This window comes from Ruditapes philippinarum, unplaced genomic scaffold (genome assembly GCF_026571515.1).
Source record: "Ruditapes philippinarum isolate M1 unplaced genomic scaffold, ASM2657151v2 ctg11124_1_1_1_1, whole genome shotgun sequence".
NCBI classification, from domain to species: Eukaryota; Metazoa; Mollusca; class Bivalvia; order Venerida; family Veneridae; genus Ruditapes; species Ruditapes philippinarum.
In genome coordinates, this window is record NW_026866844.1 from 13,654 (window position 1) to 29,694 (window position 16,041).

The 16,041-nt window shown below is 31.9% G+C and overlaps 2 protein-coding genes across 2 annotated transcripts; both read right to left on the reverse strand.

Annotated features, from left to right (window-relative positions):
* Nucleotides 1-215: 215 nt before the first annotated feature.
* LOC132733955 (heat shock 70 kDa protein 12A-like) lies at nucleotides 216-1,602 on the reverse strand. The gene has a single exon (XM_060720651.1). It carries the CDS (start codon nucleotides 1,558-1,560, stop codon nucleotides 733-735), a length of 828 nt encoding a protein of 275 aa, XP_060576634.1. The 5' UTR covers nucleotides 1,561-1,602; the 3' UTR covers nucleotides 216-732.
* Nucleotides 1,603-2,464: 862 nt separating this feature from the next.
* Nucleotides 2,465-14,805, reverse strand: LOC132733956 (heat shock 70 kDa protein 12B-like). Its single transcript, XM_060720652.1, has 2 exons — nucleotides 14,409-14,805; nucleotides 2,465-2,707 (listed from the first exon to the last, which is right to left on the reverse strand). Exons 1-2 carry the CDS (start codon nucleotides 14,568-14,570, stop codon nucleotides 2,480-2,482), a joined length of 390 nt encoding a protein of 129 aa, XP_060576635.1. The 5' UTR covers nucleotides 14,571-14,805; the 3' UTR covers nucleotides 2,465-2,479.
* Between the last annotated feature and the right edge of the window lie 1,236 nt (nucleotides 14,806-16,041).

Genomic DNA, 16,041 nt, shown 5'->3' on the forward strand with positions numbered 1-16,041 from the left:
ACGAACATATATTTGAAGTTTGAAGTTGATACCTTAAGAAAATGAAGTTAAAGTGAAAAATATTTATTTCTGCACCAAAACTTTTATCTGAACGCGGACGCCGACGCCGGGGCGAGTAGGACAGCTCTCCATATTCTTAGTATAGTCGAGCTAAAAATGGAGAGTAGAAATGGAATTTTAAGAAAAAGATAACAACAGACGAATTCACCAAACAATATAATTTCTAAAAGTTAAAATAATTAACACACATATTATATAATAAATTATCTTACAAAAAGAATGAGAAGTTAACAGAGAAAACTGATTGATTGCATCATTAATACTTGGAAATATACTAATTTGCTTTTACGGTAAATGCTTATATTTCTATAATTTTCTAGAATCACAGAATACATATTATACATATTTATAAATATATTTATAAACATATCTATTATTATTAATATAATCATACTATAATTATTATCTCCAGGGTTTTATTAAATGTATGCATTGTGGGTGTAAGCTTTTCAAATTTTGTGAGTAAGTTACTAGGAATCATACCATATCTAATGTAAAAAAACTCGCATTAACATAAAATAGACAGTACTAAATTAGTAAAAATAAAGGCCATTCACAATCCAATTAGTAATATACAAAAAAAATTGTCAGTTCGCTTTATAAACAAACAGTTAAATATTCAATATATCACGATTTATATCCAAATAATCATAACTGTTCTCTTTCTTTGAATTAGCCAAGAAAATCAAACTTTGCATTTTTCTTCTTTCCAGTACTCTTCTCCTCTGCCTCTACTTTAAGCTCTGTTCCGCTGAACGTCATTTGCACATTCACCGCTCTAGCAGTGCCGGACCCGCCTAGCTCAAAAGTAAGATTACCTAGATGTGTGCAACTTTGATCTGTTACGAAAGTCGGCTCAGGCTGATCGGAAGCATAAACTGGAAATACCATTGCCTTTGCACTTTTCGAAGTTGGTACATACGATTGTGTAACCTGACTCTCCCCGTATTCAACAGGCTGCCCAATTTGAACATGCCTATCAAATATGTCAGAACAGAGAATATTATCGTCATCGTCAACAAATTTCTTCGACTCTGGATGAATGTGTTCGTTAAATGGAAGGCATATCTTGACTCCATAAGTGTATCGACAGCGTCGTTCCTGTATGACAGATGGATCATGGCCGAAAATGACAGCCCCTTTGAGAACTGCAAGGCCCGGATCTGCTGGTATTATGATCGTCTTGTCTGGCATCGTTCTCTTTATGACATCTTGTAGCATAGGTGACTCTGAAAACCCACCAACCATAAGAATTGTAGGAACATCTTTGACTTGATCTTCAGTAAAAATGGTCTTTAAGTGTTCGGCAACACTATTGCATGCGTCTGCAAATAAACCCTTTGCCGCATGTGCTTCAATTCGTAACCTATCTCCAACCCATGAGATACTATTTTCATACATCGGATTGGTTTTTATGTGATCTTTGATTTCCTTTCCCTTCTTTTGTTTAAATTCATCAGCCAGTGCAAGAGGAACCCTAAATGTTATTTTCCCCGTCATCTCATTCTTAAAGTTTCTCTTCCTGCCTTCAAACTCTCGAAATAGATCTCTCTCGATAAAAATCCATCATTTTTGAGTTGCCTGGAAGTTGTCCATAACATCGTTGCCTACTTATATCAGCCAGGAGATTTCTGAAAGCTTTGTCGACAAATGTTCCACCCCAATTACCTCCATTCGCTTTGTAAAGTTCCTTCAGGGACCCACTCGGCTGGACCTCATGAACTGTGATATCAACAGTACCACCTGCGAAAAGAATGCACATGTTCTGATTTAAACTTAATCAAACGTCAATGTTTTAAAACGTCACAACATATCTTACAAAATTACAAATGTGACGAAAATATTTAAAGCTTTTACCACTCATAAATGTATTAAACCTTTTGGAACATTGTTTGGATATTAGCTGTTGAAGCTGCGCAAATGTGGATGATTTTACACTTCGTCATGAAAATTTACAAAATTTATAAACTTTTTTATATTCAAAATGTAGATCGGGGTTTTTAAAACTTACCCCCGCATCAAATACCAAAATATTTTCCCAAAAGTTTTAAAAATTTCGAACCACCACCAAACTTTTTATCGGGGAAATGTCGACAACCCCCAAGGGTCTTCCGGTTTCTAGAGCAACAAAGGTTTATCCAAAAGCCGGGGTTTTAGATTTTTAACCCTGCAAAAAAAAGTAAAATATTCCACTAAATAATTTACTTTTACCAAAATTTCATAAAAAGTCACCATCATTTCTATAAGAAGACTTCACCAACTATTTTCCTTATTTCATATTAAAGCTTAACCACTCGTTTTCTCTACAAAAGTAACATTTCAATTATTTCCTGCTCTTAAGGAAATGCTCTATTAAAATTGTTTGAAAAGCTATCATATTTTGCTACCCTTTGAGATATATAAGGAAAATCTCGTATATCTATTTCACCTGAACTGCAGCTTCTCTCATAAACTGTTTCGATGTATCATTCCAAATAGCAGGAACAGTAAGCACCCAGCGGATATCACTGTCCAATATGCCTGGTAGCATTTGTAATACTTTCTGCATGAGATGATCCCTCAGATACTTTATAGAATTTGAGAATACATCCATTGCCGGCATTTTTCTTCCCATTTCATCTTCCAACATAAACTTTCTTTTCAGATGCTACAAGAAACTCATTTTAAGTACATGTTTTCTTTTGGCAGACAGCCTCAAAATAGATTACGTATTGCTCACGAGTACCTTAGCTACATTGCTCTAGATTTAGATTTAAACATATGTATTGCTCTAGTTTTAAATCTATACATATAAATTTAGCTTTAATTTTAATATTAACGTTTAAAAGTAAATATCGTAACCTAAACAATACAATTAAATGCCTACTTTTTCCTAAGTTTATAAATAATATTACTGTAGTTGATAACAGCTCAAAGTTTCACAACTTCTTACATATGTCCCAGTTTGCAAAACTATACAAATCAAAGTGCTGCAGCACTGAATGCGACGGACATGCAACTGGGGAGACATTTTGGTTTTTTTTAGAAAAAAAATAAAACACAAAATATATAACAGAGAAAATTTGTTCCATACAAGGAGCAATATATTTTGTGTCCCAATCTGATATAGTCCAGATTTTCTACTTTCAAGCAGAATGAAATATATGCCTAAAACCCTGGTCAAACTTGTAAATCAGTGTCATTATCGATTTATTCCAAGAAATGATATGTAAATGGAAAAAAAACTTTCAACGACATATTTCTAAAATAAAACCATGCAAATAGACTTCAAGCATAATACATTATACCACGGATAAATCCGTGATTATACATGTGAGAATGTTATTTAGAATTGCTTCGTGTTTTAACATAGTAGGCATATAGACAATAAAATATAAGTCATTTGTATTTTTATTTCTTTTGGATATGTACGTCTCATTAAAAATATTTTTGGTTAAAATCATCAGCAATTAATAGTCACCGTATTTTTTAGATTTTTTTTATTTGCAAGGGCCAGAGCACATCGTTTTTATTTTAATCTAAATGTCACAATTTTTTTAAAAGCACTATATTGTTTAGTTGTCCTTTTCATTTTCACATTAAATTACATTTTCAACTTGTTTGCTTCTTACAATTGTATAGAATATCTAAAAGTATTGCATGTGAACAAAGTAAGTAAGTATCCGCTGGTTTATAACATTTACAATGTGTACTTCCTACTGTCCGAAAATCAGCACAGGTAAAGCAGAATCTATTTTTAGAATAGCGAAGGTTAACTCATATCGTGACCTAGAAAATGTATCTAATTTATTAATAACTGCTGAATATTCAGCTAAACCCGCGGTATGAGTCACGAAAATAGTTCTTCTTTTATTAATGCGCGAGTTATTCTAGAGTCCAAAAAACTTTTGATTTGTTAATAATAATGTTTTGTATAATGTAAGAAATATTTATTTCCTACTAATAATTTCTTGGAACTCAGAGCTTACACCTTTATTATAGTATAATTTGCTGTCCTACTTTTTCGACAGCGGTAAATCGTTTCGGCAGTAATTTGCATAATTGCGCAATAATACTACGGGACTACAACGTTTTTATCAATCATATACGTCCATATTTTAACTTGGATAACTTAATTTGAAATTGAAAAGGCTAATTATGGAAGATTTTAAGATATCCCGACATAGTATGGGAGTTTTAAAGGATCAAATTCATGTACTTTTTCTTGGGCTGTTAATCGGTTGAGGACACTTTGCGCGAGTGTAGCAGACGAAATCCCATGTAGATGACTTAGCTCTGAACGCGCCTGAGGGCGCGTCCGTCGCAAAAATGAGACAAAATATAAATGTAATAATAAGTATTTATATATTACGGAATACCGTTAGGGCCATCGTGGTTAGACTTTCTAATCCAGAGGGCGACAGTGCGATAGTGCGATGACGACAATATATAGTGCGATGACGACAGTGCGATAGTACGATGAAGACAGTGCGACAATACGATGACGACAGTACAATAATGCGACAATGCGACAGTGCGATGGTGACAGTGCGATAATGCTATGGCGACAGTGCGATAACGCGATGACGACAGTGCGATAATGCGATGGCGACAATACATAGTGCGATAATACTATCGCGTTGTCGCCATCGTACTATCGTACTGTCGCCATCGCACTATCGCATTGTCGTCATCGCACTGTCGCATTATCGTATTGTCGTCATCGCGTTATCGCATTGTCGACTATCGCCTTCCGATGGACAATCATAAACTGCTGACGAATAAGCTGACGGTATAGAATATGGGAAAATAATTTTACTTTTGTCAATAGATTTTTATCTTCTTGTTTTTTGTTTGTTTGTTTTTTTCGTTCCCTTTTTGTTTGTTTTTGTTTCTTTTTTGTATACTGAAAAACTGAAACTGTTTTATTTGCTTAAACGCCTATTTCTACATATAATACATATTCAATGGCGTTGTACAATATCACGTCAGAACAGTAAAAGTAATAAATAAATGTAGGTTAAGAATAATAAAACAATTAATTTTAAATCTAAATCTAAAACATGGTATCACAAATAAAAGAAAGTAATGTTATTTAAAATAATTAAAAATATGGCTATATTATTAAAGGACATGGTAAAAGACATGCAAATGTTACTTGGATAATAAATACATTGTAAAATCAGATATTCATCACAGAGTTAATGCGCAGAAAAACATTGTCTCTTAGTTTCTACACTTTACTGACTTTGACTAAAAAAGATTAAAATAGTCTCTGAAGAAATGAGTCTTCAAGTGTTTCTTGAAACTATCAACTGATGAGCATTGTCTGATATTTAATGGAAGATCATTCCAGAGTTTCGGGCCGATTGTACTGAAACTTCTGTCACTGAAAGTTTTACACTTATTAAAAGGCACTTCATAACTGTCAACTGAAAATGATGATGATCTCAGAGAACGTTTTTGAACTTTAGGTGTAAGCAGGTCGGTCAAATAAGTTGGTGCATTTCCAACGTGACAGTTACATATATACAAGAATCTTGAATTGTATTCTGGCCTTGATGGGCAGCCAGTGTAGATCGTATAGCGCCTGCTTAGAACTGTCACTTTTCCTACGATTCAATACTAGTTTGATGGAAAAAATTAACACAACATAGTGATTTTGAAATGTCTATGAATATAATTTGTTTGTGTTTTTTATACAAGTAATAAACAATGATTATTTTGCATCTTTTAAATGTCAACATAAGATCATTTTCATCTGAAATATTTCTATTACATTCTATATTAAAGTTTCACAAAATTGATTACATTTTAGTTTAGTTTAATCATATTTTATTGCTTTTACATTTTATACAAAACAGATACATTGTCACATGTAAACATACTACAAAACAGTAACGAATACATTTACAGTTAATACATGGATGTTATAGTTATTATAAAAAAGCAAAAGGGTCGAGCCACAAGTTTTAACAACATTAGAGAATTGGCCCTGCCCTCATCGTCTCACTTGTAGTTAAAAGATGTGCATAAATTCTGTTGTAATTGGAATTCCATAAATGTATATATCAGCCAATATGATATCATTTGAGAAAATAGAATTTGATTATAAAAATTGTTCAAAGACTAACAAAACTTGAATTAAAAAAAGTAATAAAGAAAAGGAAAAAAAGAAAGGAAGAAAGAAAGAAAGAAAGAAAGATTGATTGATTGAATGAATGAATGAATGAATGAATGAATGAATGAATGAATGAATGAATGAATGAATGAATGAATGAATGAATGAATGAATGAATGAATGAATGAATGAATAAGCACCATGTAGGAGATTCCTGCCCAGTTCCTGTCCTCAGCATTTATATATTAGTTATGGACAACAATTTAAAAGCATTGTTTGAAAATTAGTCATTTTCAAATCTCCTTGAATATTTGATGAAATTTTGAACGTGAAGGAATAACTTATTATTGTCTTCATCACTAAGGTTAGTGATACCGAAAAGCAATTTATGGGCACTAAGAGGGTGATAATCACGAGGATTGATAAATAACGTTAGCCTTTGGTTTATATAAAATGGGCACTTGAAAAAGTAATGGTCTGCGTCTTCAGAATAAAAACCGCATTCACAATTTGAATTGTCGAATTCCTGAATTGTCACGTAAGTGATTGTAGTGAAAATCAGCATTTAAATTGCTACACTTATTTCTAATACGTGTGTGGTGAATTTGTAAAAATCTGTCACCAGTAAGGAAATATATCGGAGCTTGAGGCGGCGTAAAGATTTTTTTAATTTTGGTTCTGAAAGATGAAAGTGTAGGAGACGTTCGCGTTTCAAGATCTAAACTGTTCCATAATTTAATGGAAGATGGTATCACTGATTTTTGAATAAATTTCTAGACGTCGGGTAACAGCTGTGTAGTTTTCGTTGTTTCTTAAATTATATGTACTAGTATTACGAACTAATTCTGGAAATATATCACTTAAATAACAGGGAAGCTCGCCTTGGTTATGTTTAAAAACTAGAATTAATTTTTGCATTTTCCTTCTGTCTGCAAGTGATACCCAACCGATTTCACGAAGAAAGCGATAGATACTGACCTCGTTAGACCAGTTTCTATGGAAAGCCTTGACTGTCTTATGATTGTAAAAGTGAACGTTGTTGTGTCACTCTTTCTTTATACAATGTGCATTCATGAATATATTATGTAGATGCATCATTATATGAAGTCAACTGAACAATATATGATGTCAATGTGTCTTTATATGATGTCGACCAATCATTATACGATGTGAATTTATGAATACTAGTATATGATGTGGTAGAATTATTATATACAGCCAACTTATCAATATATTATGTCAATCTTTCATTATACGATGTGCATCTATTATTATACGATGTGCATTTATGAACATATTATGTGGTTGCATCATTATATACAGTCAACTTATCAATATATTATGTCAATCTTTTATTATACGATGTGCATCTATTGTTATACGACCGCTGCTTTATATGAAGTGCAAACATCATTATATCGTGTGCTTCTGTCATTATACTGAAGGGGTTAAATTTACCGGGTAACATCTCACTATGCACCGTTCGTGGCAACAGTGGGAAAACTCAAAGTAAATTGTATCTAAATTGTTCAGCTGACTCTATATAAAGACAATTTTACATAATATAGTGTTGTTTTGACTCTATATAAGAATGGTTCCACTTAATATATTCGTAATTGCACATCATATAATGAAAGACTGACATCGTATAAGGACATATTGACATAATATACTGTTATTATGACTCTATATAAAGACGGTTCCACATGATATATTCATTAATGCACATCGTATAATGAAAGATTGACATCATATAAGGACGTGTTCACATCATATAATGTTAAGTTGACTCTATATAAAGACGGTTCTACATAATATAATGTTATTTTGACTCTATATAAAGATGGTTCCACACAATATATCCATTAATGCACATCGTATAATGAAAGATTTACATCATATATGGACACATGTACATCATATATTGTTAAGTTGACTCTATATAAAGACTATTGTACATAATATACTGAAAAATGCACAGCGTATATTAATAGATTGACATCATATAATGTTGACTCTATATAATTATTATTCCACATAATATATTCATAACTTCACATCATATAATGACAGACTGACATCATATAAGGACAGACTGACATAATATATTGTTATTTTGACCTTATATAAGGATGGTTCCAAATAATATATTCAAAAATGCACATCGTTTAATGATATATTGGCATCATATAAAGACACATTGACATCATATATTGTTCAGTTGACTACATATAAAGATGGATCCACATAATATATTGATGAGTGGACCTTGTATAAGGAAAGGTTGACTCAATATATTGCTATTTGGACATAACAATGTTCAGGTTTATAATTATAAGACAGTCAAGGCTTTCCATAAGTTTCAATTCGAGCAGCATCGTATTGAATGCTTTCAAGTGAATTTTGTTCATACACAGTACAACTGTCCCACACTATAGATGCATATTCAATAATCGGTCTTAAATAGGCTATATAGATTTGATTAAGTGTTTTTCTTTTTAATTTAAACTTTAGCATTCGCATTGAACAAAGAATTTTTGAGGTTGAATTAGTTATATTCGAAATATGTTGATGTCATGTACCATCATCACTTAATGTAACACCTAAATGCTTGTGAGAATGAACAAAAATAAGATGATTATTTTGGAAGTAAATATCAGGGGTGTCGCGATTATTTTTGGAAAGTGAAAAATACATAACTTCAGTTAACCACTGATTTGCCCATTACATTTTACGTCTATGTATAACTCTTTCAGTATTTATATATCAAATGTTTCTTATTATAAATTTATAATTTTATTTAAACATTATTAGTATATAGAAAATAAACAAACAAAAAAAATAATAAAAAGGAAAAGAAAAAATAAGAAGAAAAAGATTTATTGACAAAAGTAAAATTATCCCATATTCTATACCGTCAGCTTATTCGCCAGCAGTTTAGAACCGTCCACCAGAAGGCGATAGTCGACAATGCGATAACGCGATGACGACAGTGCGACAATGCGATGGCGATAGTGCGATAATACGATGACGACAGTGCGACAATGCGACAGTGCGATGACGACAATTTGTGTGTGTGTGTTTGGGTTTGTTTACCCTCGCCACCGGAAAGAGACCATATGGGCGAGCATATACTTCATTTATAACCTTTTTAAAAAAGGGGGAGCTGATGTTTAATTACTTATTGTTATATCCGTACATGTGTTTATGTGCATACCATATCCCCCATGACAGGGTAGTCACTACGTACAACCTCTGCCATGGGAGGAAGATGGGGCAATCCCATACTAAGATTTAAGACTTCTAAAATTAAATTATTAAAAAGCACTTATTTTAAAATTGGCCAAGACGTTTATAGAAGTTACCGTCTTTTATAACAGGTCTATCTAATATTTAGTATACCTAAAAAATTTTAAAATGTTACCTATATTGTAGAGTTCGCAGACTTGCGAAGAAGGCATGTCAGGAACGTTTTCTGACCAATTCATTGTGGGCTGACTGTTTGGTTTCTATTTAAATGTTATTAAACCGTATACATTGGTATGCAATATAATTAATTACATGTTTGTAATTAGCAGAGTTTTGTTTTAAATTTTGTAATTTTTGTAGGTTCTACCGAACACCCGCTTTATAAAGTTAATTTTTGATTGGTTTAGAGAGGATTGCCTCCTTTGTTCTCATTGGCCGAAAATTCTCTGTTTACAAAATAAGGAGGTCAATCCGGTTTTGTGATAATTTGCAAATTTTCTTAATTTTCGGATTGACCTATATCGACAAGTTTGTCGCGCGAACGTGATAGAGATTTAGCAGGTGCCCGTTGCATCCAATGTATACGTGTTTTTACCAACTCTATTTTCGTAAATTTAAAATACTTTTCGTCTCGTTTAACATCATTATATGTGGTGGTTGGTCCATCTATCCGATTCTGATAAAGGTTTGAGTGATTTATTAGTGCGTGGTCCGCGAGCTCACATTTTCTCCAGCAAAAAGATGAATATATTAAGATATAATCAATGCCGTAAAATGAAACTTTACAAGATAAATACAAGGTAGTCTAACTAGACAAAACTTTTTGATATATAAGGTTAAGACGCGAACATATAAACAATACGCGAGGGGTAGTTGCCTAAGCTATATACTACAGTATAGTATACTGTACGTGAGTTTGGATAAATATTTTATATTTTAAATTTTTGAGTCAGTGCACAGCCATTGTATAAAGTGTACATAACCTATTTTTAAGTGTTTATTTTTAAAAGTGGCCCTAATAAGTGGCCGTGAAACGGTGCTATTATGAAGTTTATTTATCTACTTATTTTGTAATTTTATTGCTATGTAATTTTAATTGAATAATTTCTTAAATAGGCTGTGCACTAAACTATTTTTACCATACAGTCTCATGGTTATTATCAAAATTGGGAGGTGCTGGCTACAGATTACCCATAATGTCAAAAAAGACTCCATATTGTATATATCCCTTTGCCCCCCGCCCCGTGTTATTTTTATTATCTATCTTTTTTATTCCTGTATATATATAACTAGTATCCTTAATACTAGTAAACGTGAACCCGTGCCCCCATATGGAGCAATACGTTTATCACGGGTTCACTCAAGCATGAGATTTTCTTAAATATGTTACATAAAGACTATCTCATCACATTATGGGTAACCAAGTTATTATTATTAGCCATATTTGGGACTTAGATTTTTTCTTATTCTTCTATGAATTGTTTAAGTAATAGAAGATTAATTATTATGTGTGATATCTAGATGCATAATAATTTATAGACCATGAGACAGTGATAAATAGATAAGGCCGTTTCCACCACATTGCATCCAATGTATACGTGTTTTTACCAACTTTATTTCAAAATTAAAACAAATATGAAAGTTAAAATGTGGTGGAAACGGCCTTATCTATTTATCACTGTCTCATGGTCTATAAATTATTATGCATCTAGATATCACACATAATAATTAATCTTCTATTACTTAAACAATTCATAGAAGAATAAGAAAAAAAAATCTAAGTCCCAAATATGGCTAATAATAATAACTTGGTTACCCATAATGTGATGAGATAGTCTTTATGTAACATATTTAAGAAAATCTCATGCTTGAGTGAACCCGTGATAAACGTATTGCTCCATATGGGGGCACGGGTTTCACGTTTACTAGTATTAAGAATACTAGTTTATATATACAGGGAATAAAAAAAAAGATAGATAATAAATAACACGGGGCGGGGGGCAAGGGGATATATACAATATGGAGTCTTTTTTTGACATTATGGGTAATCTGTAGCCAGCACCTCCCAATTTTGATAATAACCATGAGACTGTATGGTAAAAATAGTCTAGTGCACAGCCTATTTTAAGAAATTATTCAATTAAAATTACATAGCAATAAAATTACAAAATAAATAAATAAATAAACTTCCATAATAGCACCGTTTCACGGCCACTTATTAGGGCCACTTTTAAAAATAAACACTTAAAAATAGGTTATGTACACTTTATACAATGGCTGTGCACTGACTCAAAAATTTAAAATATAAAAATATTTGTCCAAACTCACGTACAGTATACTATACTGTAGTATATAGCTTAGGCAACTACCCCTCGCGTATTGTTTATATGTTCGCGTCTTAACCTAATATATCAAAAAAGTTTTGTCTAGTTAGACTACCTTGTATTTATCTTGTAAAGTTTCATTTTACGGCATTAATTATATCTTAATATATTCATCATTTTGCTGGAGAAAATGTGAGCTCGCGGACCACGCACTAATAAATCACTCAAACCTTTATCAGAATCGGATAGATGGACCAACCACCACATATAATGATGTTAAACGAGACGAAAAGTATTTTAAGTTTACGAAAATAGAAGAGAATAAACCTTTTATTGTACACAATAGTTGTGACCAATCATATTGTTGTATTTCTGTTAATTTGTGTTAATTTGAGAATACTTCAATTTCATTGGGTTGTTGGAAAATACCATAGAAGAAAATATGAAAAAATTTCCTTCGCGAATACCTTATTTTTATGAGCCCATAATTTTATTGATGGGGACATATTTATAAAAGAAACCATTTTTTCTACAATGTCCAGCATTATTATTTAATGAAGAAGTGTTTGGTTTTGTCAGATCTTATTCAAATTATTTAAGATCTGATACCCCATTTTCTTCTTTTCGTGTTGGATAGAAAATGAGGTGAATTAACCTATTGGATACGTCAATTTGTACATTCGATAAATTTTTATTCTGATATTGAAATAACTTGAAAATTGTTTTTCTTAACAATGTACGTTTATATGTATTAAATGATAAAATATTCAAAAACATTATATCTGATCTATACAATCAGATCTGATATGTCATTTTCTTCTTTCGGTGTCGGGAAAGATAGAAAATCTAAATTTGAAAATGTGATACAAAATGCTGTATATGTAGTAATTAATACATTAAAGGGCAAAATAGTCTATAGTTATAGATCTTGTATCACTATAAACTGAAATAACGTCAATTTTTAATTAAAATATTAACCATTTAGTCGAAAATCTACTTTATCGTTTTTCATGCCGAACAGAGGATTTGATACGTGCTCTCTCATTGGTTGAGAGCAATTGTCTCCTATGCGGCCATTGGTCCATTTACTATCCGATTCTGACTTCAAGCTCAAGACTTTGACCTATGACCCCCTCAGGAATGTGGATAAACAAAGATTTTTTACATTTTTGCTGTACACTAATGGTAGAGGGCTTTTTGGGACCCTAAATTTATAAATTAAAAAAATTTTGATTTTTTAAGATATAAAAAGTAAAATACATTTAAAATAATTGCCACTAATCCTTATAGATAAATTGGTAACACAATTATATTCATTTTACCTTATTAATTTGTTTGAATTCATTCGGGTTGAGAGTTTTTAAAGGTATACTTTTAGATTTGAATCAAATAATTAATTGCTGTTGGAATTTGCCATGAATACAGCTGGTAACGGGTATTTTCCCGATGTAAGGCCAGTCCACACGCTCAGGTCAACCCGTACCAAAACTGTTATTTATAAAAATATGTTATGAAAAGAAGAACAGATGGAACTATGTTTGATATTTCAAAATTTATTGACAAGGGAACCTGGAGTCAACCAGAGCTCCTCCCCGGTAACGTAGGATACTAGTATCCCCCCTCCCTGTTGAGACAGGGCGCCGCCGGGGTGCCCGAGACAGTCTTCTGCCGTCCTTCCCCTGATGGAATGGGCTGAAGGACAGCATAGGCTGTCTCTGAACCCCTGCCTTACCATAAATGACGACAATAAGATAGTGCGATGACGACAATGCGACAGTGCGATGGCATTGTCGCCATCGCACTGTCGCATTGTCGTCATCGCACTGTCGCATTGTCGTCATCGCACTGTCGCACTATCGCATTGGCGCCCTATATATTTTAACGTATAACTACGAATGCCCTAACGGTATTCCGTAATATATACATGTAGCTGTAACTGGTATTAATTTACACTTATTTATGATATATTGAGCAATATTCGTAAAATAAAATGCGTATTTTCATTTTCCCTATTTTTCACTATAAATAAAAGTTATTTTTCACGGCAGTGAAACATATTTTACGTATTTTCACTGGTGACTCGCCGGACAATTTTCTTTTAAATTCTGCTAGAACACAAAATTTTAGAGAAAGACTTTCAAATTGTAATGTCTATAATGTCAAAAAAAGAGAAAAATATGTATATAATAAACAGAAAATTTAAGTTTTTTTTATATAAATACATGATTTATTTTCATCTTGTGACATGAAAATTATCATGCCACTCTATGAAAATAAATCATGTATTTATAGGGAAAAAAACTCGAATATCCTCTATTTACAGCTAGAATAACCTTGTTTCATTATACTATATTTTATTTAAACTAATAAACTGTTTTGTACTTCTTCCAATAAGGTCACGTAAATAAAAAAGCGCTAAAAGTAGGTATATCAGATAACACCAGAACCAAGCCAATATCCGTCGAAATTGCGTGTACAAATAAATCATCATTCAATAAGACTTATACTGACAAAGAGAACATCGTGAATTTACACTGAAGTTATTATATCAACTATAAAGCATGTATTGATTAATATATACTTTTCATTAAGTACATATTAAGAACGAGAAAGTATGGTATTTACTCAACCAAGTTTTGTTTCTGTCCTTTTCATTTTTGCAGGAGATTACCTACCAATTTATCAAAGAGTTTCATCTTGAATCTTCGAAAGAAGAAGTAGTCGCCATGTTTGTTGTCAAGTGCTAGGCCAGCATATTCTTCTTCAGCATCGAAACCAAACGAATGGAATTTCTTGTTCTGGTCAAAGAGAACACATGTGGGTGTCTTCAATGACATTAGATTCCCGGATACCCATGTGTTTGCACATACCTTAATGAAGAATACATATTTTTATATCAGTCTATAAATACATTGTGATGATTTAAGAGCTAATGGTCAATCTGGCTTTTTTTTTTGATAAATAAATAGAACTATATGTATTTTGAAATGAATATTAAATAAATCGTAGATATTTCCAATGACAAGAAGTTTTCCGGCAGTCAATGTGCTGGACCATACCTAAATAAAGAACAACGTCAGATTTTTGTCTTCAACAATCTGTCAGCATTGTTTCCCCCTTGTTCGAAGATCTAATTTACAATTTCATTTAGTCTAAGCACTATTTCTTGTACAATGTTTGCATAAATAACATAGGTTACAGTTATCATGTGCGACATTTTAGAAAATGTTTATAGAGAACTTATAGAATTTAGACGTCTGAAACGTATAGGGTATTCAGATTTTATAATTATTTTCGAAAAAATTGTCACGTTTACAACTAATCTAACTATTTTATTTAGTTAATGTTTTATATTACTTACCTACAAACTCGTCTGAGCGTTCATTAAATTCGGTTGTTACAAACATTAATTCCTTTTCATGCTAAATGTGTATAATGAATTAGTCAAGTTTGAATTTTGGATGTTAGTAAATATTTTCAACATTGCTTCCTTTCAAATCATATCACTATAATATCATGTATTATGAAAACCACCGAAAATATCAATATAACAATCATATCAAACTTTCATATTATGGTTGAAGCGTTAGTGTTGCAAAAATGCCTATTAAATATAACACATCAAAAATCAAAAATTTGTTAAAAGTGCTAGAAACTCGGTGCTTTAAAAGTTACAATTACCTTGGAGCGGTTTCCTTATTTGTGATCGTGTCTTGTGGAAAAGGCCCAACCGGAATATGCCGTACCAAAAATCTAATAGCCGCAGCAAACTAAGTAGTCCTGACTTTTGAGCACTCGTCGGCCTTAAAGGCTAAAATGATAATTCCATTACTTGTAAATTTTAAAACAATTGAAACACGTCGAAAGAAAGAAAGAAAGAAAGAAAGAAAGAAAGAAAGAAAGAAAGACAGAAAGAAAGAAAGAAAGATTAAGAAAGAAAGAAAGAAAGATAAAGAAAGAAAAAAAGAAAGAATAAGAAAGAAAGAAAGAAAGAAAGAAAAAGAAAGAATGAAAGAAAGACATTAATAAATATGAATGAATGAATGGATATATGATTGAATGAATGAATGAATGAATGAATGAATGAATGAATGAATGAATGAATGAATGAATGAATGAACAACGAACGAATGAAACAAATTTATTCAATAAATAAATAAATAAATTGATAAGATTAAATGTTTTAGATAAAAACGACATATAAAATTTACCTCTTGCAGCAACGAACATTGTCAGTGATTTTTCGCGAGGAATAATTACCTTCCCGTATTTTATTTCGATTCCAAGTATTCAGTCTATTTTGTCCAA

What these genes read in the sequence shown, in the direction of transcription:
- LOC132733955 (XM_060720651.1), bottom strand. Translation starts at nt 1,560, where the DNA reads ATGACGGGGAAAATAACATTTAGGGTTCCTCTTGCACTGGCTGATGAA.
- LOC132733956 (XM_060720652.1), bottom strand. Translation starts at nt 14,570, where the DNA reads ATGTCATTGAAGACACCCACATGTGTTCTCTTTGACCAGAACAAGAAA. An exon ending in TGAAACTCTTTGATAAATTG is followed by an intron (nt 2,708 to 14,408) that starts GTAGGTAATCTC and finishes AGTTTCTTGTAG; the next exon opens with CATCTGAAAAGAAAGTTTAT.